The sequence below is a fragment of the Lasioglossum baleicum genome, chromosome 16 (genome assembly GCF_051020765.1).
Source record: "Lasioglossum baleicum chromosome 16, iyLasBale1, whole genome shotgun sequence".
In the NCBI taxonomy this organism is placed as follows: domain Eukaryota; kingdom Metazoa; phylum Arthropoda; class Insecta; order Hymenoptera; family Halictidae; genus Lasioglossum; species Lasioglossum baleicum.
The window spans coordinates 6388615-6415870 of NC_134944.1; the positions used below are offsets into that span (position 1 = coordinate 6388615).

General features: G+C 44.8%; 2 protein-coding genes and 1 non-coding gene across 9 annotated transcripts; 1 reads left to right on the forward strand and 2 right to left on the reverse strand.

The window, feature by feature from the left end:
* Positions 1–56: 56 nt before the first annotated feature.
* On the forward strand, positions 57–27038 carry LOC143216970 (orexin/Hypocretin receptor type 1). Of its 7 annotated transcripts, none has more exons than XM_076440614.1 (8): positions 57–196; positions 7142–7543; positions 7625–8119; positions 22798–22945; positions 23035–23256; positions 23895–24057; positions 24256–24368; positions 26815–27038. In XM_076440614.1, the coding sequence occupies exons 3-8, from the start codon at positions 7667–7669 to the stop codon at positions 27036–27038; spliced, it is 1323 nt and encodes a 440-aa protein (XP_076296729.1). In that variant the 5' UTR covers positions 57–196; positions 7142–7543; positions 7625–7666. The 7 variants fall into 7 exon arrangements, 5 of the variants coding, with proteins under 5 accessions (XP_076296729.1, XP_076296728.1, XP_076296730.1 ...); XM_076440613.1 differs by having other exon boundaries at positions 87–222; XM_076440615.1 differs by lacking the exon at positions 57–196 and adding an exon at positions 276–3545.
* LOC143216998 (uncharacterized) lies at positions 8079–22808 on the reverse strand. The gene is made up of 2 exons (XM_076440665.1): positions 16888–22808; positions 8079–11504 (listed from the first exon to the last, which is right to left on the reverse strand). Exons 1-2 carry the CDS (start codon positions 17258–17260, stop codon positions 11479–11481), a joined length of 399 nt encoding a protein of 132 aa, XP_076296780.1. The 5' UTR covers positions 17261–22808; the 3' UTR covers positions 8079–11478.
* LOC143217417 (U11 spliceosomal RNA) lies at positions 9492–9630 on the reverse strand. Its single transcript, XR_013010806.1, has one exon. It is a non-coding gene; the product is annotated as a U11 spliceosomal RNA (small nuclear RNA).
* Positions 27039–27256: the final 218 nt, after the last annotated feature.

A 27256-nucleotide genomic window follows, 5' to 3' on the forward strand; every position in this document is an offset into this window, starting at 1 on the left:
TACCCCCATGAATTTCGAATTCTCTACAATCTCAGCACCCCCACAAACCTAGAGCAATCCTTCTTTACCCCCAACGAACGTTTCCCTAAAAAATACAAGTCGTTTTATCGCGATAAAAAAGATAAGAAGAGGAACCGGAAGAAATGGTGGGAAAAAAGTTCGCTGGGAAATCGATCACCTGCACTTCAAGATCCCGGTAACGAGCCCGAAGAAGTTGTAACTGTGCGTGGCTACCTCAGAAGAAAGTTCCTGGAAAAACTTTGTCCAAAGTATTATAGAATAATTGATTCTTTTCTAGAGTTGTTTCGAAGGGACAGGTTCGAGTGATTTATAAATTTTTCAAGTGGTTCGTAGGATTCTAATTGCAATAGTATTTAGGGACCCAACCTTGTCACACGCTCGTTAGGGAATTTTTCTCGTTAGGCGGTCGACTCGCACACGCGGTTCTCGCAATTTTGCAAAACGCTGCCGGTTTTCGGAAATAAGGGGCGATTTAGCGCTCGTTATAATTTTAACATTCGCGTAGTGTTGTTACGGTTCTCCGCATCCGAAAGAGCGAGTTTTCTCGCTTTTTTAAAGCTGTGTGCCGATGGCCACAATTCTCTGCAATGCTCGATAACGATGCGCTTCGATAACTTCATATTTTCAATTTTTTTTTTTATTTTCATGGTACAAGTGCAAATCGATTTGTAATACTTGAAACTTTGTGGACCATTCGTTGTTTTCTCAATTCACGGTTATTTTATCTCACTCCCTCGTATCCGGAGAATAAATCTCGATTCTTCATTTCGTTTGAAAGAATTAGAAATATTAAATGTGTGCAAAACTGTCGGCCTTCCTTTCAATTTTCTTGCATTTACACACGTCATACGAAGTATCTTATCAGTCGATAATAAAGCTGCTTATTTGAACGCATAGATACCAAAGAAACACTTGCTGAAAAATTATAATCATTATAATTATAATTACATACACTGCACATTTCTACGCAAAATAAAAATTGTACCGACAACAACGAGCAGGAGCCAATCGGAAGTGTCTTAAATTCTTTTAATCGATCCCCTGCTTTAAATGCACAAACTCCGCAGTTTATAACAATACTAGAACATAACTAGAAAATATTTACAAAAACTCCCAGCAGATTTGAGAACACTTACAAAGTACCCATAACTTCTCAACAAATTAAAAACGCCTGTGGGTCCACATAATTAATTTCTAACGACTTGAAAACGCCAGGGAGGGAGGTACAATGCATCCAGCATTGTTCTCAAGTCCAAGTAAGTTTCCTTTCTTACTGGACACTGTTCGAGTCCTTTAGTTATATCCTCACAAGCCACTTCTTCGATCCCAGGGGTGCAGAATCTGGATGGAAAATCTGTACTCCCTCACAAAAGTTTGTTCCACAGTTGCCGACGTAAAAATCCGTTCTCTGTCCTTTACTCGAGAGTCCTTCACAAAACGCGTGTCTCGAACAACTCGAATTTCGACGATTTTCTCAGCTGGGGAACCTTTTCAACCCCTTGCATAATTAAGACGCGTTGTTCGTACCTGTTGGCTATCGTTGAATTCACGAACTCGTGTCCCAGGTGTCGGGAACGCCGGAAATAAAAGTAACCGATCGTCCAACTTTCCTTCGGAGACCAACTGAATTTTCCGGTCTTCGGAACTCGTACCTGCCTGGGGACATTCATCGATTTTTATGCATGCGAGTTTCGGGGGATGGAATGAATTTCTTAACAATTCCCCTGCTACTTACTGCAGGGTAAAGAATTTTCTGCGCACGTCTTCGTGCTGCTCACGTTCGTCGATTTTTATGCATTCAATGTTAAGGAATTTAATGAAATTTTTCACTTAAAAAGGTTTTCTACTTCATTGGGATGTCTGGAATTTGTCGAACTCAGCCTGTGCCTGCCATCGATTTTTATGCATTCAATTTTAAGGAACACGATGCAATTTTTAGCAGCTCGAAACCGTTCTCTGTCTGTTCGCGATGCCTGAAATTTTCAGCTTGTGGATATAAAAAGATTTTTGTGTATCGCACTTTGATGGACGTAACGAAATTTTAACAATTTTTGCGTTAGTTACGGGATGGAACAATTTCTACAATGAGTGACGAGCTCCGAAATTAACTGCACGTAGCCTGTGAACGTTAATTGATTTTTGTATGTTACGCTTTGAGAGTGTTTTTAATTTTCAAAATTCATTTGCTGCAGCCTGCGAACGTTCGTTAATTCTTAATGATGAATTCTGTCGAACTATAAGGGTCACGATTAAATTCGTATTCATTCTTTTGGTGCTTGGAGCACATTGAAATAATTTTCAATTTAGTCGGGGCATGTGGAGCCTCGTTCTCGAAAATCGTAGTTGATCCAGGGGATTTTCGCCGCTATCTTAATTCGAGAGCCCTCGATTCTCCGCTCGTGGCGCAATCATCATCTCGCGAGGGTCTAGCTAGCTTCGCCGTTGCTGTTTCTCTAATAATTTCGCGATGAAAGGGATACTTTGTGGGCGGATTTGTTGAATCGACTGAAGGTGCTTGTAATTTCTCGGTGAAATCGAGCCCGGAAACGGAACGCGTTAAAAGTTTCCCGGATGGAATCGAACGTCTGATGTCGAGGATTGGACGCTAAGCCTTAGCGAATCCTCGGAAGGAATTTTTGCGGAGCGAAGACAGATTCTTGAGGCAACACCGGAAACGAGCTCGTCCTTCAAATCACGGAAAATTGCATTTCGCCAAGGCGTGTCTCGATTTTCACCTGAAACCAAATACAAATTCAGTTAGCGCGTGTTACAATGGGATAATCATTTATTTTCTCCATCAACGATGAAGCCGTGCTAAAATTTGCGGCTTTGTGCGTTCGTACTATCTGCCTGTGATTTCAAAAAACGCGTACAATCCTCGGTCAGTGTGGAAATGCGTGTTGCAGTCGATTATTTTCGCAGACAGACAAGGCGCGAGATGAAAACAGAGTTGATGTGCGGACTAGTGACAATGTCGAGTTCTTTTCCGTGTATTTTTCTTTATGACGAGGTAGTTTCTCTGTTTTATATAGTCTCCGAGGAGTTTAGTCCCTTCTGCAACTGGATTGCTAGCTGTTTGTGTCGATCCTCTTGAAGGTGGCCCGCCTTCTGACGTTTAAGGGGGAAAATGAACATCTCTGGGTGTGCAAAAATTATTCAAATCTTCTTTTGACTGTTCTACTCCCCCAAATTGGCAACAATAAATTTCAATTGTACCTACGAATTGTATGTTACTCATTATTTCAATATAAATCGTTGCTCGGAAATCTCTCTTAAACGTGGAGGATGGGTTACCGGTTTAATGAAAAGCCCCCTCAATTATTCTATTAATCTCGCGCGGTTTTTCTAGTGCAACCGCGTTGCTGTTGACACACGACCGGACCCCTCGGCCAATTAATCAGAAAGTTGTCAGACCGTTTTCCCGGCGTTTCCACCATTCCGAAGTGTCCTCGATATATTTCTGCGATATGTCGTAAAACAAAACACCGGTCGCATATCCTTGCCCCCCGAGACGAGGATGCACGGTATGTCCGAAACATCTGTTTCTATACCATCCATATTTATATCCAGGACACGATAGCTCAAAATGTACTATTTCCGATATAGCTAAGATTGCGTTCTATATCTTCTCCGAAAATATGGCCGACGTTATTTCGCTTTATATGGTCGGAAACATCGGAAATATTCATGCGTACTGCTGCGAGATCTGGCAGAATCGACGTAGGAGACCTTGGGCCTCCTATTTCGGTTTTCTTGGACGTGATTCCACGTATTTATCGACTCCATGCCTCGAAATCGCACATCTACTGCACCCTTTCCGCCGATAAACAGAGGACGTGCCGATCATTTCCTGCTGTTGCCTGTTTTTAAGTCGGAAACATCGCTTTCGAAGCTGCAAAATGAGAATTACTGAAACATGGATTTTATTATTACTTCTATACTAAATGCAGATAATATTAAGCCCTTATTTCAATGACTTTTGGTCTCATAACATTGTCCACTAGTCTAGCTCTTCCAATGTCTCCTCGTTTCAAAATTAGGCAAATGACTGTGCCTCCGGTTTCGTGTCAATTAGAAACATAATTAACTTATGGAAACATACAAACTTCCAGTAGAACTTCTCTTGAATCCCATTGCTCGCTGCGTCATCTTTCAAATGTACTTCCAACAACACCGTTAATTATTCTGTGTTATTCAAAATCGTGTTACGCCAGATTCTTCGAGATTTTCTGGTCGGAAATATTTCTTCCCGGGGTTGTTAAAAAGTTTAAAAACTGCGCGATTGGAGTACCGAGTTATTTAAAGCTGGCTTCTTTCTAACTCTCTCTCTCTTTCTATTTTCTATCTTCTATCCTATCGCGTATTCCGTTTCTTTCCGCAAATCTCGCTTCCTGCAAACCTATTCACCGCATCCTCACAATATTTTCCTTCGCTAGTTCCTTCCACGCAACCTCATATTCTACCACATACTGATTTAATGTTCCCTGTGCCTTACATTTCGCCTTGTACCTTACATTTCGTTTCATCTTCCTCCGTTCGGAATCTGCTTTGCCGTTCCTTGCTTTCTCCTTTTTCCGACGGGAGACAGCATTGTAAATAATCATAAACTGAATACAATATTTATACACGCTTCTCATAATATTAAATTAAAAATGTGGGAAGCCTCTTACACATTTCTGTACTTCAGAATCTACTGTTAAGATTGAATTGTTAAAGAAGTGCGTAACATATCTAGTACTTTATTCATTATTTTTCCTGCTCTGTTGTATCAAATAATTCATCACTATTAAATTAGCTGATTTAGCATTTAGCATGAAACACTACGCAGCAGTAATTGCATATTGGCCGCAGCTTCTCCAATCGATTATTGGCTGTTTTATAGCAAAAAGAAGGATGTTGCTGTCATAATTCACTACGAACGTAACAAAAGCATGCAACCAAAAGAATGAAAATATTAACTGCGCTTATAAATATTCATACGAGCTTTGTATATCCACATTCTGTTGTTGTAGCTTGTACGCACCGGTAAATAAAAATAAAAATCGCTTGCATGCAGCTGGCCTATCTAATATATCTTCCTAATATATCACAAGCCTATCCAGCCCTACACTAAATTTGCATAAACATCCGCCATCTACCAATCTACAATTTTTCAGGGAACGTCGCCGGGGCGATACGTTCAATTAATAGCCGGCTCCCATTAATTCCATTAGCGGTAGACGGAAGCTCTGCAGTGTCAGCTGTTAAAGCCTCGGTTAACGACTCGCACAATTAAAATTGTAATGGCGTCCCGATGCGGCGGGCATTTAAACCGAGAGTAACAACGTGATCCTCCAGAACGAATGAAATTCAGACGAGGCTATTCAATTTCCGGGCGCGTGGGATCTCCAAGCTGGAGGTTCGATCCTTCGACAGGATATTTCTCGGTCTGCCTGGAGGGCACCGGAAGTTGCTGGCAATCGTCGTCGATTCGTCGCGACTCGCCGCTCGCGGTCTCGAAAATAGACCGGAGTCTTGCTAGCGTCTAATATTAACTTCCTCTGTAAAATCTGCTTTGCCGGTCCCGTCGTGACGCGGCCTCAACGGGCAATCGCGAGTTCCATCCTGAAGTCCTCTTCTGAGAGCAAAGAGTCCGAACGAGGGCGAAATCATCCGGAGAAACGCCGGACAAAAGTTTTATCGAGCCGAGGAACCAAATTGCTTCCAAATGAACCAGTTACTTTCGGTTTTGTCGCTGTTCTTGCCCTCTGTCCTATATTCCCGCAGTTCAGCCGGTGGGATTCAATCTCTGTAATGATTTTGATGCACGGAGTCGCGTTACGAATTGATGGCAGCGTATCCGGTGAGAGGTATTCGTTAGAAATTGTCAGAACTGTTCTCGGGAATAATTACTTTCGGTTTTGTCGCTGTTCTTGCGGTGCTGAGTTATATTCTTGCAATCTGGCAGCTGGAATTCAATCTCCGTAATCGTTTTTATGCATGGAGTTGCATTAGTAGCATGTCTGCATCGCTATTCGTTAGAAATCGTCAGAGTTGTTCCTGAAAACAGACTGGGACAACTTGTTAAGCTAAGTAATTAGATCTCGCCAGCTGGTATCTCTGCAGTATTATTTTGATATTCCTTATTTCATCTGCGAAAGACAAATATCATAAATTAAGCACCGTTTGCAGATGTTTCAACATGAGACAATTCGCTTGGAATATTGTTCAAGACTTTAGGGATCTTTTCGAGACGAGCAAGCAGATATTATTACAACAGAAACAACATTTGCTAATAGGAATTGAACATCGTATTTTATGGCTGCATGAAAGCGAGTCAAATTCTTAGAAATACTCTTTTGATGCGATCCTTCTATCTCGGTAGATTGCGGAAATATCACACCGCGAAGATGTTAGTTCTTTTTCTCTGTTTCGGTGGCAGAAGAATGGGAATGAAAGTTTTCCGGGGGTAGGTATCCTAGAGCGAATTTATCGCGCAGCGGGTGGTTAGGAATGATTCTATGGGCGAGAGGGTGACAGATGAAAAGGGCGAACTCGACCTAAATCGCGAATAATTCCTTAGACAGCTGGCGACCAGGTCAGCGCCGGTTGTCAGAAGAAGTTCGTTAGCCGCGACACTTGGGAAATCATGGTACCGGACCGCAGCCCCGGAAAACTTTTTCTCTGAATCACGAAATTTCGGCTTTATTTTCACCGTTGTTTCGGCGGCTTTCTTCGAAGATTGCCTCTGTGCGTGAAGGATAAATCGAGCGAGATAATGGAGGACGTTCCGGAGAAATTGGACTGCGCGACTTTTTTAAGTTGAATCGCTGGCGATGAATACTGAATTGTTGGGCTTTCGGGGCCCTGTATTAAAGGCAGAGGCGTTTAGGGAGAGTTAGATTTAAAAGCAAGTAGGAGATGTTGAGGGGTTGCTTCAACTTGATTTAAAAATGTATTCCCGTGGGAATTTATGGACACTCGACAGCTTGAATCGAAGCTTAGCTTGCGTGCTTTAAGATAGAGTCAACGGAATTACGAGATCCTATCGGAAAGCTATTCTACCGAAGAATGAGATCAAGTTCCCAACTCAAAGAAAAGTTATCCGGGAGCCATAACGAAGATTAGCGGTAATTTTCAGAGCAAGCGTTGCGATTCTCTTATCATCGCGGGACAGCCAGCCGACTCGACAGCTAATCGTAGCCACAGTCTTCCAAGATCAACGTTCGCGGAGATCCTCCGATTAATCCCCGTCGAATCGATGATTTTCGGCTAATCGGATCAAGTCCGATGACCCGGGGACACTTGTCATCCTCCGTGGCTAAGAAGCCGTCGAGCGACGAAGGGGAATTACGTTTAATGCCATGGAAATTGCCGGGAAGTGAACGACGTGAAAGAGCAGGCTCCGGTTAACTTTTCCTGGACCCTATCGGGACTGTGCGGAGAGAGCGAGAGCGAGCTAAGTGTTCGGAGCCGCTGACGTAATGGCGGCCAAAGACGCAGGAGCACTGTGAAAACTCATAGCAATTCTCCTCGGATCCGGGTAAAATTTTTGAGAGAAGATATCTCAAATACTATCTTACATAATATGCTCTAACAAATAAATATTTGATATTTTACCCAGCCCTGATAGTCCTCTGCCCTGCGCGCGCAGGAACTGATCGAAATGACTGGTATCGAGCCGATGATCATCGGCTGGCTGGTGTCGTTGGTCTCGACGCTGGTCCACGCCGCTGACTATGCCGAAGACTATTCGTCTATCGACTACACCGACCCGGAGATGAACAACAACGCGACAAACTGCACCAACTCGTACTGCATCTCGAACGAGGAGTACGTGGACCGCATGATCAGCTACATCTACCCGACATTCTGGGACTGGATGCTGATAGCTTCGCACGCCGTCGTCTTCATCGTTGGTATCGTCGGGAACGCACTCGTCTGCATCGCTGTGTACAGAAATCATACCATGAGGACGGTCACCAACTATTTCATCGTCAACCTGGCCATCGCTGACTTCCTGGTGCTGCTGCTCTGTTTGCCTTTCACCGTGCTTTGGGACGTCACCGAGACCTGGTTCTTCGGGCTCACTCTCTGCAAGACTGTCCCCTATCTTCAGGTAAGACGACACCCGATACAACGTTTGATTAACCTTCGGCCGCGACACGTAATTGAAAAGAACGCGGCAGTGGCAACGGATAAGGTAACCCCTTGCCGGCGATTTGTCACACGGTGGAACGTTGCTTCCGGATGCTGGGGATGCGTGGGTGTGTAGGTACCTCCGATTCCCTGTGATCTCGTGTGGGCTTAACGCTTTCGGTAAGTGGAGCGATCTTTCTTTGAGATTATCGCGCTTCGTCTTCGTTAGGTCGACCGTTAAATTAAAAGGTCACGGATTAATTGGTTTTTTGGGCGAGTGGGTGGACAGTTTCGGACGTAGCGGAGTGCAGTGGGCGCGAGAAATTGGTGTGGTGTGTTCCGAATGATTTAGGGATCTTTATATGAATTTTCCGGGATGTCGGAAAATTGCAGGTTCGTTATAGTGTCATAGAGACCTTCGAAAAAATATACGATCTGCAGAAAAATTATGTGATCTACTAACGGATTGTAGACCTCGTAAAAGAAATTGTCGAACTTGTAAAAAAGTCGTGGAGCCTATAAAACAAAGTATATTGTAACCAGAAATATTGTGTGATCTACTCGGAAACTGTTAACGCTCATAAAAAAATATAGGTCCTAGAGGAAGTCTGTACAGTCTACGAAGAAGTTCTACGCCTCGTAAAAAAGTGTGGGGCTCGTGGAAAAATTGTAGGGACCCGGGAAACGCGGTTAATCCCAGCAAAAGTTAGGATATTGCAAGGCCGCGTGCGTGGGTGTGAAACGCGCGAAGGGTTTATGAAATCAAGTGGCCAAGGGTTCCGTCCAGCGTGTATACATTTTTTAAGAATGGTAATTAAAACGGAACCGTATCAGATTGTCCCCGGGAAGCCGTGTGCTGCATAAATCTGCAGATCTGACTGTAAACACAACCATGTTACATTACGCGTTGTATCTTTGAACGTTTATCGCGGAGTAGTTTCTCGTCTCGCTATTCTGGCTACCGTTGTTAGAGTTAGAATCTCGTTGGCCAAATAAATGGAAAAAATAACAAACAAGGGATCCGGGTCGTTCTTCTCCGCAAATTAGACCGTAAAACGAGGGGGACGCTCGTTTAAAACGCTAATGGGTTCCTACATCAGCAGCCCTGCGCAGAGGCGGCGTTTTTTATAAACATTTATATAACACAAACCGCCCCGAAATGCAGGCTTAATTGAGTTTGCAACGTGTCTCCATTGCTCACAGCACAGACGTGAGATGCTTTAGAATTCTATAGCGGATTATTCGTGGACGGCAATCAACGAATACTGTAACCGATCAATCGTTGGTCCGATAAATGAATATCTTAATTGGAGAGTACTACGATTTGCAATTGCATTTTGAGGTGCATTCTGGGAGGCGTCGGTGCAAAGTGGCAGCCAACAGCCTCGCGTCTACAAAAATTACGTACTGGGTATGTCTTGATAGCCATACCCCGCCAGCACGCCACACTGGACGAGCTGACGCGCTATTAAAGTAGCGAGCACCCTTTTTAAGCCGACTGCTGCGCTGCCATACCTTTAGTAACCTCGGCTAACTATCATTTACAGCGAGAATCGTCTCAAGCATCCAGACATCTATCGTAGAAACGATGAACTAATTCGCTGTTGCGGAACAGTGGGGGGCACGCGCGATTTTTTAGCGAATTCAACTGAACTATTAACGAGGTCTTTACACAACTATCCGGGAGACAATTTTAAAAGGGAACTAATCCTGCATTAACACGTTCGCGCAGGCGCGCGTACCACCGGTGGCGCTCCTGTGATGGTACCACCAAAAATGTAATTCGTTTAGTAACTAAAAAAAATTGCTACATAGTTGAAAATTTATGTAATGGAAATTAGTTCGGCGCCTCCCGCGCCGGCGTGAACGTGTTACATAATCACATGAGCGGTTAAAAATCTTATCGACCTGGTTACTAGCTGCATAGAATTCAACACGAATCTTAACTATATTTCCCGCATGATTAATGCAGGATTGAGCGAGTTTTAAAGGGAGTTTATTAGGGCTGACCGACAATATCGTCGGGAATCGTTCAGCGGCTCGTCACGCTCGATGAGACATTTTAATTGCGAATTTTCCATAACGACGACCGCCGACCGATAATTCGATTCACGGTCAGGCTTTTGCCAATCGTGGTTGAGTCGTGAAAATTTCGGAGGCTGATATCGGTTTTCCCGGTCGTGGGTGGAGAGGTTTTCCGGGGGCCCGTCTACCTCCGGGAGAACCACCCGGATCGGTATATTGTAATCCGGTTAATTAAAACTTGAATAAAGATATTTGTGTCCTCGAGGGGGATCTCTATTATCTCGAAACAGGTCCCGGAGTCCTCGTCGGACGGGCTTACAACCGGGCGACGACGGAGTACGAATGATCGAATGATTAAAAAGAAAACTAATCCCCTAGGAGAATTAAAACGGGCTCTCCTTCATTCACCCTCTACCGCCTACGAACCATTGTTTCTTGTTTTATCGAGTCCCTGTTCATCAACTAGTAACGCTCCGCGAATAGCCGGCCTGTAAATTATCAACTAACTGCTATTAGATATTTATTACCGACGGCTCTTTGCGACAAGACCCTCTAGGGAAAATCCGTCGGGGAATGGACGCTCCCTTTCAGTTTCTTTTCTCAATTTTTTCGTGGACTGCACAATTTTTTGATGAGCTGTTCTGTCTCTCAAGAGATCACGCCAACTATTTTTCAGAACCTACGATTTTTTTCCTAGGCCTAATCAATTTTTAGAAGAACTTATAATTTTTCTGTAGTTCTAGACGTTTTGCTATACACTATACAATATTGTATAAGACTCTATAATTTTTCTAAAGGTTCTACAATGTATTAGCCTGTCTAAAAAATGTTGGAAGAGCTCTATGATCTTTTCGCAAGCCTAACGATTTTCTCAGACCTCAGTCCCCGTGTCTACGACGCCTCCAGGATAAAATAGTCCTCGTTACCCCCAATCGAGTAGTTCAGACAAGTTCAAACCGCGTCGTCTTCGAGACGAAGGAGTCTCCGAGGGTACGTGTACCCCTGAAAGAAAGGGAACGCGGGGGTGTAAAATGAAATTTCACCTAGCTCGGTGGAGAGTACCGATTTTCATCGTGAGGGACAGCGTCGAGTAAGCCAAGCGGAATAAACACTGCGATGGCGGCCGTGTCGCAGGAACAAGCGAACCCCGTAATTCGGCATTAGTCTGCTCGGCGGATCGAAACTGGAATCCCACGTAGAACCGGTGTTGTATTTATTCTATTATCGGTGTTGCAGATAACATCCGTGCTCCTCTTGTTCGTCAACTGCCGGGTTTAACCACTTGCCTTTCAATTTCCTTTGATTAGCGCTGCTCTAGCGGAACTGCAGTTTCGATGTACCTGTGAAAAAATAACTGAGTAAAATTCCGAACAATATAAAGAGTAAAAGACCTCAACAACTTGTTAATAAAACTGTCCAAAAGCGATTCTACGTTTCGATAACCGGTGGGCAATTTTTATAAATCTCGATGCCCTGTGTCGATAGCTCGTGACATATCCAGGTCTACTTTATTTTGCCAACCGACAACCGAATTTGCATTTCAATTTTTTTATGGCCCCTGAAGGAAGAAAGTGTGTTTTCTATGGTGTAGGTAGATTTTATCTGGGACCTTCAATTTTAAAAATAGATTGGAAAATGTCCGCAAAAATTGCTATGCACATTCTGTACCGGTGCGCTTTACTCTTTTCAAAAATTATTCAAACATTTATGATGCTATAAAAAGATATAGAATGATATTCACAGAGTTTATAGAATTAATCTGCATAAAAATCCATTGTGTATCTTCTCGTAAAAAGGAAAAAATTGTCGAACGGTGTAATCACACGAAAAAAAGAGAGAAGAGAACACAGATAACAAAAATACTGCATCACTCTCGAGATTGACCTAAAATCTGCTGGTAATCGTCGACAATTATTGAACTTTGCATGTACGGCTACATATTCACGGAGATTAAGATGTTATCGATAACTCGTATCAGAGTGCACGAATACACGATGTATCGTCATTACAGTAGCAATAGGTCGAACTATTTTATGTGTTATCGATTTTATTGCAGATGGTGTGCATCTTTCGCGGTAGCGTTATAAAGTGTCCCCGACTTAAGTCTGGATTGACGAGGTCGTAACACTGCGCCATATTTTTCTGGGAGAACTCCTCTTTTTATATCTAACTAGGCTGCACTCGGATGCAAAGATCTGAGCGATCATGGTAAACGGTGGCTTAGCATCTCAAAGGAATCGGAAGGCGCACGTTGATCGGAGCTTTCCGTAGATGGAATTTAATAAAATTGCTAGACGACGGAGGTGGGGGTTGCAGTTTAATACGATACTACAAAGATCGTATCCCGTATCGGCGTCCAAGGCAACGCAGACTTTGCTTTATAGCCTATTGTTAGGGTATTGTTTCAGGCTTTGTCGTCCGGCGTGCGAAGAGTCGCGAGAGAATGTGCACCCGGAATCTATAGCTGCACCTAATCATTGTCGCCGAGCGCGATCCGTATCAGACTACGGTAACGAAGCGCATTCGTTCTCGTTAAAAGACCCGCGAGAGAACAAAGCTGCGTTAGCCTGGTCTTGGCAGTGTGAAATTATAAGTCGGTCGACAAACGCGACTTTTGCGAGTCTGCAAATTTTTCTGTAAGTCCCACTGTTCTGTACAACTTTTCTATGGGTCCTACAATCTTTGTATAGACCTGTACAATTTTTCTATGGGTCCTACAATCTTTGTATAGACCTGAACAATTTTTCTATAGGTCCTACAATCTTTGTTAGAGCATGTACAATTTTTCTACGGGTTCTACAATGTTTGTAGAGGCCTGTACAATTTTTCTACGGGTTCTACAATGTTTGTAGAGGCCTGTACAATTTTTCTACGTGATCTCACAATTCTTGTAGGAGTCTCTATAACTGTCCAGCAGGTCCAGCAATTTTTGCGAGGGCCTCAGACATTGCTAATGACCCAAAAGCGTCCTCCACGCAGCTTCTCAGCCGCGAAGATCCTTGGAAAGCCTCGGCAATCCATTAGCTGCGCAAACACGTCCCAACGTTTCCCACTCGAGGTGCGAACCTCAATACCAGAGCACAGCGTATAAACTGATAACGGTGGGGTGCAAATGTTGGAGTATAATTAACGGAGGTCAAGATACGATTTCCGGATCCAACAAGTCACTATGGCTAATCCTCCAACACGTAGAAACACGTGGGGGCTCGCATCTGCTTAAAACGACGCGTATCGCACCGATTTACACTTGTATGCGGGGCCACAGTCGCATGGAAATATCGTTCGGCTCGTTTATCATGGTGGGCTCTCTATGCTCGTGTTCGAGCTTACATTCTGTCGACGATGTAGCTGCACGGTTGCGCGACCGGGGTAGCTCTCAGCCAGGTACCAAATCGCATTATCTTACAACGTGTTGTTGCACACGGTTCCCGGACCCGATAACTTATTCCCCGGTTCTCAACCGATTCTCTCCAGGCTTTTCCGAAGAGCCACGGAATACCTTGTCAGGAACACCTTGACGCGTTCGTAATTCGACTGTTCCTCCGATTCTGATAATCGCGTTTCCGGGGAACTGTCGTCGTGAGAATTTCCATAGCTTCCAGTCGAGGTGTTTTAATGACAACCATCGCGTCATCGTGCGGGTTCTTCAACGAAAGCTGGGACCCCAGTCTCTGGCAGCTTTTTGCCGGGGAATTATAACGGGGGAAGGAGAAAACCGGCGCGCAGAGAAACACGCTGAAATTCTCGCTGCGGAGAAAGAAGAGATACCACGATGAATGCTCGGCACAGGCGAAAGGGAAAAAAGCAGAGGCGCGCAGCGGGTCGCTGGCGGTGAATATACACCTTTGCCGGAAGCAAAGAGGCCGAGCAGAGCGCATATATATATACATATAACCAAGCCAGGTAAATACGAGTACTCGCCCTCGTCTCGGTCTCTATATGCACGCCATGAATAATTTCTTCGCCCGCGATTCAATCCCTTCAACAAACTCGCCGCGACAATTTCATTTCGCCGCATCGTTTCCCACAACCACGACGCTCTTCTACCTGTTAACCTGCACGATCTACCTAGTCACACACCTGCGCGGTTAATACGGCCATTCGAGATTACTCGCCGGTAATTAATATCGTGTATTAGGTGTACGGATTAATTCCTGCTAGTCGTAGGGTTGTCTTAAATCTATAGTGAAGCTGCAGTGGCCGACATAAATTGTTAGCACACTACAGATTCACATTTTCCTGGTTTAACCATGTTTGAACTGTTCTAATTGAGTTTATCCGTGTCTCAGGTTTTTGGAGAAGCTTCCACAATTGTTTAACCCTTCGCACTCGGAGTTATTTTCATTCCAGAACCAAATTATTCTTAATTTTTTGATTCTATGCTGAAATGTTTAGTAACTTGTTAAGTACAAATTTTATAATGTACGAAATGGTTTCATTAATGTTATAACAATTTTTAGCGGCGACTCTGAGGCGCCAAGGGTGCAAAAGGCTAACAGACCTCCACGTCTTCCTTTGTTTCAATAGCGAACACGTTCTCCATTTCCCCGTGGAAATTCCGCGAATTAATTCAAGCTCCGAATTCATTGCTGCACACGCCGATTCATTTGGGATGAAATGAAGAAGAAAATGGGAAGTCGGTGAAAGATGAGATCGAATGCCAAGACGAGCCCGAGCCAATCTCCTTCGGTTAGCGGATTAGCGAGCCCACATAAATTATCAGTATGGTACGGACGAGCTACAACGCGAAATCCCTTTTAATTACACTGTGCGCCGTGCATCCGGTATCAAAGACATTCGCTCGCAGTATCGGAGCCGGCGCAACGAATTACTCGTATAATCGGGCCACATCGATCGCTATGGGCAAGATAAAGCTAGTACCAGCAAATACAGGGACAGGAGCAACAGTGTTTCGGTTAGCATACTCCGCGTGGTTTCGGCCGTGAATGGTCCTGCTGGTCCTATATTTTTCTTGTAAGCAAACACCGATCAGGAATCCAATTAATTCTCTCTGTCTCTCTCTCTCTCTCTCTCTCTACTTCTTCACATAATATGCAGCCGCCGTTCAACTGCGAATAATCTCAGTTATGCGCGCAACATCTGTCTCGCGATGTCTTCTTGCGGTGGCTGCTGGCCAAGATGACTACTACATTATTACAGTCTGAAGAAACTTATCCTCGTAAATTTCCTATGATCTTTCCGAAGAATTTGTCCAAGGAATAATTTTCTTGAATGCTTCGGATGATGGAATGTTTTTGATGCTACTCTGGCTTGAGAATATTGTCTCTCTGGGATTTGCATCTACCTTGCTTCAGCTATTTCTGCTGGCATTCGCCGCTGATGTTCTTACATCTGTTCCATTTATCATTAGAACACAATAGAATACAATCTTGTTGGAAGGCCAACAATTTTTGCAAGTGCCTGTATAACTGTCCAGCAGGTCCTACAATCTTTGTATAGGCCTGTACGACATTTATACTTCGCTAACTGGAAAACATGTCTTTCCAGGATTGCTGCTAACTCACGCTTATCTGCGTCTCCCCTTTCAGCGACCCCCAAAGTTTTATCTCCCGCTTGCTCTATGGAATCAGAGATAAGGAAAGAAGTCTATCGACGTACACCCTCTAATATTCTCAGATCTATGTCTGAGATTGCAAGGAACGTGCCCGGAGTAGCTTTTCACGGGATCTCGTTGATTAAACACCCACGTACAATCCTCGAGAGTACGTTTAACGATCGGCTGGATCTCCGAAAAGAAACGACTGCATCCGTGCCGGGGCCATAGGAATATGTAACGAGCGACGTTCCACTTTTCGTCGCTCTCCACGCGCTTGCTATACTACGGTACAGATTCCGCGGAAATTCCCGGGAAGCGAGAAAAACCGGGGTTCGAAATATTATCGTCCGTGGTGCATGGCAGCGACACAACGCGCGCTATGGGGGTGGAGCAAGTAAACGCACGGAAGTGGCCGCGATGCGAGCGTCGATTGCAGCGTTCGTTACAATCAACGCGGACGCTGGACTCGCCGCAAGATAATTACATTTGGTCGTAAACTGTTATACTTCTTGTTACCGAGAACGATATTTGCGGAACGTTTTCTTGTCAATTATCCCCCTCTCGCTCGAATTCTCCTCCTGGTCGTTCCATCATTTTTTAAGAACTTCCACAACTTCTTCTCCAGGTTCCAACATTTTTCCTCGACTATTACGGAGTTCTACGAATATCTACAACTTCTCCCTTGAGTCTACAATTTTTTTGGGTCTCTGCCATCCTTTCTAGGTCCGCGAGAAATTGCCAAAGACGCTTATCCTATAAAACGATCCTGGTTATGCAGATATCAAACTTCGAATAGTAATGCTTCTCTGAACCGAGTTTCTCTCTAAGCATCTTTCGATCTATTCTCGTTTGCAGCAAATATCGAATTCGAGAAACGCCTGAGAACGTTGTGGTCGGTGCTCAGGTATTTCCTCCTGCTAAACATAACTTTAAACCGACCCACGGTTGACAGACTAACAATCGAGTTGGCTGGTATAGTGTGTCGCGGATTGCGCAACGCTAGATCGAACCGTGCTCGCAATACATATCATAATTCTCGCTGTTATGACTGGCCAATGCCGAGGGGAAAACTAGCCTCGTGTAATCCGCGGTTTACGATCCGCGTAAAACTCCGGTTTCGCGGTGACTGCTCTTAAAGAACGATAATTGGCCGGCGCACCGATTACCTCGGAACTTTTCCAGGTTGTTCCGCCCTCGCATTTTGAATCGCTGCCAACGCGGACAAAAATCGTACACGCTTTCCCAGCAATCCGCCAGGCGATTCTTCCCGAAGGTCTCCGGGGACCAGAAGACATTTCCATGCGTTCCCGGAAGTCGACAAGTTTGCCCGTTGAATGGTAACAGGCCGCACGAGTTCGCGGCGAGCTTGCATTTCATACAGAAAGTTGACCGACTCTGCCAGAAACGTTTCCGCGAGTTTCGCCCCGTCCGACGAGCGTTCTCCCGCCGCGCCGGCTTCATCTGCCACAGCATCGATACATCCAATAAACTACCAGGCTTCTCTCTGGGGACCTGCGAAAATATGTTGCATTGCAGCATCAATTATTTACTCCATCATAAGTGACACAGTTCTTCCCACGACTGCTGTTCCGCGGCGTGGCCCTTCGATTTTTTCGAGATACGTTAACCTGACGTTTCCCCGATATTTGAGGCACGTAGAAATACAATCGCGCGAGCCAAACATTTTTAATACAACCGACGGCGTTTAGACTCCCTCGGATATTGATTCTAATGGTGAATCTAGAAACATTGAAATCGTACGTTATTATTAGATTATGTACTAAAATAAACCGCACTTTATAGAAACGAATCAACGAAGTTTATTCAGAAGCGAGAAAGGCACAAGTCAAACACGTCTTGGCGGTTTGAAAGGAACTCGTCAAGTGACTCGGGCCAGAAAATTGAACGATCCCGTGAACAAACAAACAACGGTTTCGTAAACAAACTGACATTGAACCGATCGTTGTGTGGGATAACAGATCCATTTTGTTTCTCATGTACGAAGTACATTTCCAAAGAATAATCTCGCAGAAGAAAGTGGATGACGACAAGTGAAAATTAATTACCCTGTTCTGCGAGCTCTCCTTCGGGTGATCTGCTTCACGTCATCTGAAGTCGCCTCCTTTAACGAGGCTCTCCAGCCATCCAGAAGTTGTAAAAAGTCGTAGGTCCTGCAGAAATAATTCGAGGACCTACAAGGACATGATTAGATCGAAGGAAGTGCTCTTTAGAATGTTCCCGATCGAAGGAGAGTAGACATAAAATCCGATTTTAAAAAAGCAGTACGAGGCGTTCCACTTCGCCGGCTCGGAAGACACGGTACTCGCCTAATGATGGAAAAGCTCGCGTGCCGGTCGTTCTATCGCGACGTCGGAGAGGCCGTGCCCTGGCGGAGGGCTCCATTCAGGTGATATTTCACCTGGAACAACTGTTTCTCGTGACCGGGTCGATCGTATGAATTTTTCAGACGGTCGGTTCTAATGTTCCCTCTTCGCGAGTCGCGATTTCCGGCCGGCGAAACGACAATCTCGCTAATTAATCGATCAACCAGCGAAAACAGGCGATTGTATCTGGCCTGGAGTACAGACACCAAGAATTAGAGCTGGCTACAGAAGAACCATGAAAATCTCTCTATTTTTCTGGAATCCCGTATCGTTTCCCGTCGACGTCGTCGGGATCATCGCGTGTACTGTTGCGAGTGCAATTCCTAGATAGTCGAGGTTTAATTGAAACGTGCCTCGACTCGACAAACAGCGAAAAATTGTTCCGCGTCCAACGCGCAGAAAAAACAATGCGTTCTGTTTGTCCGAAGCCCTTTTTCGTTGCACACCACCTGCCGGACTCGTGTTTTCCTTCAGGACCTCTGTGATGATTGCGACGAGCCACCGTGGGTGTTGAATTCGTGGCAATTCTCTTCTATTTCATCTCGCGAAATTGTCCGAGACGTGACCTGTATTATTATACAATCTTCACTGTGTGATATGATACTGTTATACGAAAGTTTAGCTATTTAAACCTTTTACTTACGAGAACTTTTCTTTACTCTCGCTGGCTCCTGCAATGTGAGAAGCGTGTTTCTCACAGAGCGGATTAAACAGTGGCGCGGCTCCTTGAAAAATAATGTCTTGAAAAGAATATTCGCAGAAACAATGAATCATTAGTCTCTACAATATTTTTGATACACACAATGAACGAAAGCACGAACCCCGGTATAAACGAACCGAGAAACAAAAGATCGTACACTTTTATCCAGCATTGTTTACAACTATAATTGCAGAAATAATTGTAATTGTTGGCGGAACAAATGCTGCTGGCAAACACGTAAACTTGCAAGAAATGCCAAGAAATGTCGCATTTATGAAAATGCCAGAGATGGAGAGTCTTACATGCACATTCCCAGATGTACAATTTAAGGGTTGAAGTAAAGGACGAACGCTTGCAGAAGACAACTTTAAGGAGACGAGACAGTTCAGGTTGTGAATGCAAGAAATTAAGAGGGAAACGTCGTCGGAGGAACGCAAAGAATCCGAAGATCAGCAGAATAGACTGTGTAATTACTGTACTGTTGGTTAGATTGCGGCCAGTTTAGCATCATCTGCATTCTAAGTTCTCGTTAGCCCAGTTTCTTTAATTTCCCCCGAGGTTTCTTCCGAGTTTCCTTCGAGGATTCCTGTTGTGCGTGTCGGAGGATGCGACTCGGGACGATTAACGGCGATTCTTCGAAGCGAAAACGATTAGTTCAGGACCGGTGAGCCTCAATGAGCTCGATGTCGGCTTGGCAATTCGTGGGCGTTATCAAGCTGACATCCTGCATCCACGAATATTCACACTGGCAACGACCCACACAAATGGTATCGCTCGTTACTTCTGGTTGCGCAATCCGGGAAAATGGCCGTTGCACCAATAAACTGCAGGCCCTGGGACAGTATTAGAGCAGTATCAGAAAATCGTAGAGCCTTGAAGAACATTTTAAGAAGCTTTAAAAAATTGTGGGAACCAAGAAAACATTTCAGGTAGCCTTGAAAAGATTGTAGAGTCAGCAAGTGAAGGGAAGCCTGAAAAAATGGTAGACTTTCCTCTAATTTCATTCCGTCGCGAGGAAACATTATGAAAGGTGGCTAACCCTGGTCCACAGCGGATTCGCCGTTAATTATGGACTTCTGTGACGAACATGTGCGGATTTCCGACGCAGGGCCGATGAATAAATTAGGACGTACCTCTTTGCCGCCGCAAACCTCCGGTGTAATTGCGCAGAAACCATCCTGAACACAATAACGACCGACGAAAGCTCTCCCGAACAATTTACCCCGGCGCGTTAAACACACCGTCTCCGTTCCGGCGTCGATCGATCTGCATTACACCGGCAGAATATCTTCCCATCATGGGATCCTTGACCAGGTCTAATTATTACAACTGCACCCGGCTAACGATCGGCCTTTTCAACGTTCCGTGAGCGATAAGAAAGCAGAAATTTCCATCGGGTCGAACCTGACCAGGCGCATTCCGAAGGAAATTGGATTAACCCATTGCCCTTGCACTGGTTCATGCTATTTTTTTGTAGGACGAATCTCATTCGCCGGGCCAATGATACCTCAATCCGGTAACATTTTAATATTTTTCTTTATATAGTAGGTTTCGCATATCTTTTTAAATACGTGATGTAATAAGGGCTAGAGAGATCTTGTCAGAGACAATTAAAGATTAAATTCCACGACCTCTTGAATTTTTAATATTTTCATTAGCCATAAATGCTTAACGATCCATCGCCAAGCCGCGAGCAAAGCAAACTCAAGGTTCGCTGCGAGAAAACTCAATATCGACAACGGGAAAGTGGCTGTAGCGAGGCAAGGGTTGATTTTTGAATAAATTAGATAAAAAGTCAGCTATACCGACACCGGCGAGGAACATTACATTATCTTTCCCGTGAGCGAACTTTCTGCGAGATTGTTCTAATCATTTTATTTTCCGTGCTCGTTGGAGAGCCGTCGGAAGATAGTACCCAGGACAGAGCAGTGAAGTTGAGCCTTTGTTCGAGGCAGCTGCTAAATGAAGAAATACAGAGGCGTAAAAACCTGTAGTCTAGCTCGCGCCGGAAGGTTTCCCCGCTTATCCAGAATCTCGCAAGAACGGAATAATTAATCTCGAAGCTTCGGGAAAGTTACGGGCCCCTTCGCGGAGCGTATTCAACACGCGATAACGATTGCCCAAAGAGCTCTCGGAATACCGAGAATGCCTCCTCAAATTAACCGCTTCCTCTAAATTAGGTCTCCGAGACATCGCGGGTTTTGGCTTGCGAAAATTGATTAAGACATCCCTGCGATTCTCGAAGCTATTCATCGCATTTTTCCTCAGACAAATTTTTCTTTCCGTTGTATTCGTGTGCTCCTCCCTCTAGAATTTCTGTGAGGCTCTCCAGGACGTTCTCCCAGTCTCTGCAATTTTTTGGGTGACTCTAAAACGTACTGGCATCCCCTCATAGCACCAAAGAGTTGAAATTTCGACGGCGAGGCGGCAATAGACGCGTGTTTCGTACATTTTCAATTCTTGAGCCGATAACGCGGTTTATCCACGGTCGGGCAGGCGCACGAGACACGTCATGAATATAAAACGGATGCTGAGGAAATATGGGCGAAGTCCTGGTAGTTCCCGTGGAAATTGATAAAACTGTAGCCCGCTCCGACGCGCAACTCTTTCCTCTTGTTTTTAGTCCGAGGATTTACTGCCTCGTATTCACGGCTAAAGCACAGAGTTATGCTTTTATCGAGGTTGCCCGTCCGTGGGAATTAATCAAATACGACTACGGCGAGAACGTCCTTCTATCTTCCCTGTTCTCTTCGGTTCTAAGATCAATCGGAGTTTTATCCGGTCGTATGATTGCTCGTTAAGCAAATTGCTTGTTCCAGACGGGTGTAAATTCCTCTCTGTTTGGTTTTTGCATCGTCTAGAGTAACGAGACCCGCGACAGCCTTGTCGCTCGATGTTCCCTGGTGTGACGCCTTTTCGGAGCTCATGCAGAGCGGCGCGTTTAAGAGGCCGACCACCGCTGTCGATTCAATTTCGGGATTGTCGTCAAAGGGCTCGTTACCGAGTGCCCATGCACCGCCCGTGTATTTGAATTGATCGCCCAGAGAGAAGGAGAGAGATAGAGAATGAGAGACCTAGCCCCGTTGCACGAGGATCCGCCCCCGCAACCCCAACCCCCGAATTAGTTCGCTTCTGATTAAATGTTTGAACCACTACAGGCTCCGATTTCGCCTGATTGAGACTTCCGATCCATGACGCGGTGCCACCGTCCACTTGTTGGACCTCTGTCCAACGTCCCTTGTCGATGAAACCTCACAGCATTGTAGAACCACCTGGGGGAACGTGGTAATGAGTCTCAAAATATGGTTAGGAAATTTGATAAAATTGTGGGACCTCTAGGAGAACATTTTAGGGAGCCTGAAAGTATGCGACTAATTTGCACCCATGTTTCAACAGTCTACTTACTACTTGTGTTTCAAATATAGGAATCTCCGTATCGCAATGGCTTCGTTTTCCATCATTTTCGCAGAAACCCCGGAGGAACACTGCAGAAAATTTCAACTACAGCTCTGTGGGTCAACGGCAGAGGGGTGTGCAAACACAACCCCCGTTTCACCGCAGTTTAATTTCGGTTCACCATCAAAACGATCGAACGCACACCGGTGGCTTAAACTCGAGGGCCAAGTACCGGCTTAGCTGACGTTTCGGGGGGCCCTTATCGTCCTCCTGATCTCCAATGCAACATGTAAATGCCACGACGACCGGAAGTTATGGAAATTTCACGACCGATGGCATTAGAATCGCAAATGAGGGCGATTAATTCTTTCTAGCTCTTTTTTCCGCTCGTAGACAATCGCGCACAAGAGACGATAGCGTCCGTGCAATTTTCTACGTTCGCGCCGTTGTTCTAACTTCGCTGATTTCGAAATTCGTCCCGGGGAACGTGACCCGTTGATAAAGGTCCAAGGCGAGCACGGGGTACGGGGCTTCGTCGTTAATACAAAGTAAACCGGCGGACGTTTATTCGCGGCATCGTTTCGTTTTTGTTTCAGACAGTCTCGGTGACCGTGAGCATATTGACCCTAACTTTTATATCGATAGACCGCTGGTACGCGATATGCTTCCCCCTGCGGTTCAAGTCGACCACCAGCAGGGCGAAGACCGCCATTATCGGCATCTGGGCCGTTGCTATCATCTTCGGTATGTGTTCTCTACAAACAGTTCATACACCGAAGGTGTCTCTAAACGTTTACGCTCTTTTTCTGATTTTTTGCAAACCGTTTCCGTAGATATCCCGGATCTGGTGGTGCTGCACACGGTACCACGAACCGACATCAGAGTGCAGACGATTCTGTTCACGCAGTGCGAGATATCCTGGAACAACGAGAGCCAAATCACCTTCACCGTCGTCAAGCTGATCTTCCTCTACACCGGGCCGCTGATTTTCATGAGCGTGGCGTACTTGCAGATCGTGAGAGTCCTGTGGAGGAACGATATTCCGGGTCACAATCGTAAGTAAACGAAAACTAAAAGCGGATGAAAACTTTTCCAACGGGAACATACGATTCCGAAGACGGCCTTAGTCAGCCCCGTGCGTGCAAATTTCTCCGTGGCGACACGTTGTACAAACAGCGAACATATCCGGAGACGGCAGTAAGATATCAAACTACATGACCCAAGGTTCGCCCGGGTCGTTACGCATTTTCTTCATGGAACTTCTTGTAGCCGCGACACCTTTTCTTATCGTTCCTCTATAGTATTCAACGTTCCGAGCCGTAACGATCGCGCTTAACGGGACGTTCACAGTCCATATCGCAAGAACGTATTCCTGAAACAATTAGTCCGACTGTAGAAACTTGTACGAGGATAACATCATCCGGACAATATCATCCGAGAACTACATGCTAGTTAGTTTATTAGTTAACAGGGCTAAATAGAATTCTAGGGGATCTTAGAGGGTCTTGTACGAACTAGTGTATTTGTTGAGCTGATCTCTGGCTTCTAGTTATCGTCAAATATTCCGTGCAAAGCTACAACTAGTTTAGCGAAGCTTGGAACGCTCATATCGCGGTTAATTCGTTCTGTGCGCGGCAGGTCGCAGTGGTTGCGGTAAATCTACGGAATGACTAATTATTGTACGGCTTTGCAGTGGCACCGCGACCTTCGCAGATGAGCCATACTCCTCCGCCATCCGTCGGCGGTAATCCAGAGACGCAGATAAGATCCAGACGAAAAGCGGCGAAAATGTTGGTCACGGTGGTCATCACTTTCGCCATTTGCTATTTCCCGGTGCATTTGCTGTCCGTGTTAAGGTACTAGTCGGTCATATAAAATAAAAAAAACAGTGACACGAAAGGGCGCACAGAAAATGGTCGTGAAGAACGCAACAGGCGGGTAAATGGTAACTCGACACCGCAAACGGACGTGCCCGCCAGCGCCGTGTTGCACAGCAAAACACACGATTATTATGCCCGGGGTGCACCCAATGTAACCGTTATTTACCGTTGCAGGTATACCATTAGTTTACCGTCGTCCGAGAGCCTCAACGCCATCAGCTTAATCGCACACGGCCTCTGTTACTTCAATAGCGCGGTTAATCCGTTGATCTACAACTTCATGAGCGGTAAACGACCTCTGTTTTTTTCTAATATTCCGTTGATCGCACTCGCACCCTGTACCTTGCACCCTAGGTTCGCGGAAGGCTACGGTGTTTCATGCGGGACAGTTTTACCCGGGTGCGTCGCGTTAATCGAGAGGGCCGCGTCGTTGTTGTTGCTGCGCGCTGCTTTGCGCCGCGAGACAAAAGATTCTCCCATCTCGCGTGTCCTATCGCGTCGATAAACGACGGCTACCCTTTGTCCGACAGCCCTAAGCTTGAATAAATTCCCGTCGGACATCGTGCCAGTGAGGCTCTCCTGCTCAACGGAATTGAAGAGCATAAGAGATTGATACGTATCTTCCAAGGGAGTTGCTGTTTTACAACTTCTCTCTGCCTATGCTAGACTGGGTCGCTTCCGGTACATGTAATCTAAAAATATGAACGCTTTTAGACGTAGCAAATTAGGGGATCAAATAGATCGAGGAGGACTGATATCAAGGAGATCAATCCTCGATGGGGATCTTTCCAGGCTGACGTGTACCTATTATTCATACAAATTGTCCTATCAACCGCGTGAAGCACACGTGTTCTTGAAGACCCTTCGACAAATCTTCTTGATATTCCGACGTCCTCCGCGATGTATGATAGGGATGAAGTAGGGAGCAAATTGGCCCAATGGAGCCAGGAAGGTGATTGTGGGATCCGAGATAGACAGGATCCTTAGGTTCTTCGGGGTGGATCTGAGAAGAAAGTTAAAATAATGGATCAGTTTTCGTGGGCAAATTAACAAATAGCGTGGTATTAACAAATTCGTGGCAAGTAAAAGATATTTGAATTGGTATAACATCGGTAATGGTTGTCTAATATTGTTAATGTATACGCTAAACATTCGTGACGAATTAAAATAGGTGCCTACTTCCCGCCATTTTGGAGCACAACTTCAAACGCGCCAACTTCATTCAGTTCGAAATATCTCTTTATTTTGTCTACTGCAATCGAATAATTAACTAATACTATATAAATATATGTCCTCAATATTAAATAGTAACATTCTTAACAAATTCGTGATAACTAGAAGATATTACGTAGAATACTAATTTCCGAACAAATTCGAACAACATTTCACTTGAAATAAGACGACGCGACAAACGGTTCCCTCCACTGCGCGCCAACTTCATTCAGTTCGAAATGTTTATTTTGTCTACTGCAATCGAATAATTATCCAATACTATAAATATATGTCCTCAATATTAAATAGTAACATTCTTAACAAATTCGTGGTAACTAGAAGATATTACGTAGAATACTAACATCCAAACAAATTCGTACAACATTTCACTGGAAATAAGACGAACAACGCCAACTTCATTCTGTTCGAAATGTCTATTTTGTCTACTGCAATCCGAATAATTATCTAATACCATAAATACATGTCCTCCATATTAAATAGTAACATTTTTAACAAATTCGTGGTAACTAGTATACTAACATGTGAACAAATTCGAACAACATTTCACTTGAAATAAGACGACGCGTCAAACGGTTCCCTCCACTGCGCGCCATCTTGCTTCTAGCGAAGCGCGCGAATTTTCACCGAGTTCAAAATGCCATTTTGAGGCATCCATTAGATACACACTCGAAGTATTGAACGTAACTGCATTTTTACTGGGACGAAGACCCGTGGAAGCTAATTAAATGTTGCAGTAGCTAGTACTAGGTGTTCGATAGTAGGAAGACCGGTAAGGAAAGGTAGAAATAGACGGAGATATTCAGCGTGTGGTTTGCAGGTAAGTTCCGGCAGGAGTTTCATCGCACGGTGAGAGAATGCTCGGCGTCGAACCACTCGCATAACCGGCGGTTCAACCAGCCCCACAGCTACGCTTTCACCGGGAATGGATACCGATCTGCTCCCCAAAGCCGTCGTGAACAAACCTGACACGCGGAGATGAGAGTCTCTTGGGTGAAAAAAGCTCCTAATACCGTCGCGGAAGAGCCCCATGACGGGAACGAGTCTCCGCAGGAACGATGTAGTCTCGGACTTTGCACCCCGCAGACTCGGTTGCGTTTAGGGTGAGCTATATTGTATTTTACAGTTATTGGCCGCTTTTAAAAAACAATTAGAAACTTACCAACGAATTTCAGCCAGCTACCAGAAGACGCCTTCAACGCCAGTTCGAGAATCGAAATAGCTTCATGCTGAGATCGATAGAAATCGATCGACCAATACTGTCATTCCCTCGCTTTTTCTTTAGTAGCGATTATATGAATGAAAAGTTAGTTGTTTTCTGCGCTTCACGTAGAGGTCGATAACGAAATATTATATAGCTTGCCCTTTCCGTTATTTAGCGTGCAATCGCAAGGATAATTGGCCGACTAATAGGTTAAGATCCTGCGATAGTGGCGCCACATTGGCCGCCAATTCGACGAGATTTGAATTTGAGAAAATGTAACGACGCTGTTCAAATTGCAGGAAAATTTCGGAAGGAGTTTAAACGTACTTTTCGTTGTACTCGGGGAAGCAGTTCTCGGGCTCAACGTGGCTACCTCGCTAGTTCATCTAATCTTGCTAGAATAAAGACTCGGACCACTACTATACGAACAACGTTGAAAAGTAATAATAACGTTCAACGAAACTCCGAAGTCATACCTCTCAGCGCTATAACGAGCGTACAGCAAAACGAAAAAAACGAATGATCGTAAGTAGAGGCGCTTAGAGCTGTCGGATGAGCAATGAGACTCACAAGGGATCGTTTATTTTGAATTGTAATCGGAACTTTAATGTAAAGGTATACGGTACTTAATAGTTTACAAAGAAGAAACAGTATACGTTCGACTGGTTATCATTTAAATAACAAAGGACATTTGAAAAAGCGATCTGTATTTATAGTTTCTACTTCCGTAAAAATTGGTAG

What these genes read in the sequence shown, in the direction of transcription:
- LOC143216970 (XM_076440614.1), top strand. Translation starts at nt 7,667, where the DNA reads ATGACTGGTATCGAGCCGATGATCATCGGCTGGCTGGTGTCGTTGGTC. An exon ending in CGATATTCCGGGTCACAATC is followed by an intron (nt 23,257 to 23,894) that starts GTAAGTAAACGA and finishes ACGGCTTTGCAG; the next exon opens with TGGCACCGCGACCTTCGCAG. An exon ending in GATCTACAACTTCATGAGCG is followed by an intron (nt 24,369 to 26,814) that starts GTAAACGACCTC and finishes TTCAAATTGCAG; the next exon opens with GAAAATTTCGGAAGGAGTTT.
- LOC143216998 (XM_076440665.1), bottom strand. Translation starts at nt 17,260, where the DNA reads ATGCTGCAATGCAACATATTTTCGCAGGTCCCCAGAGAGAAGCCTGGT. An exon ending in CAACCTGGAAAAGTTCCGAG is followed by an intron (nt 11,505 to 16,887) that starts GTAATCGGTGCG and finishes ATTTTTTCACAG; the next exon opens with GTACATCGAAACTGCAGTTC.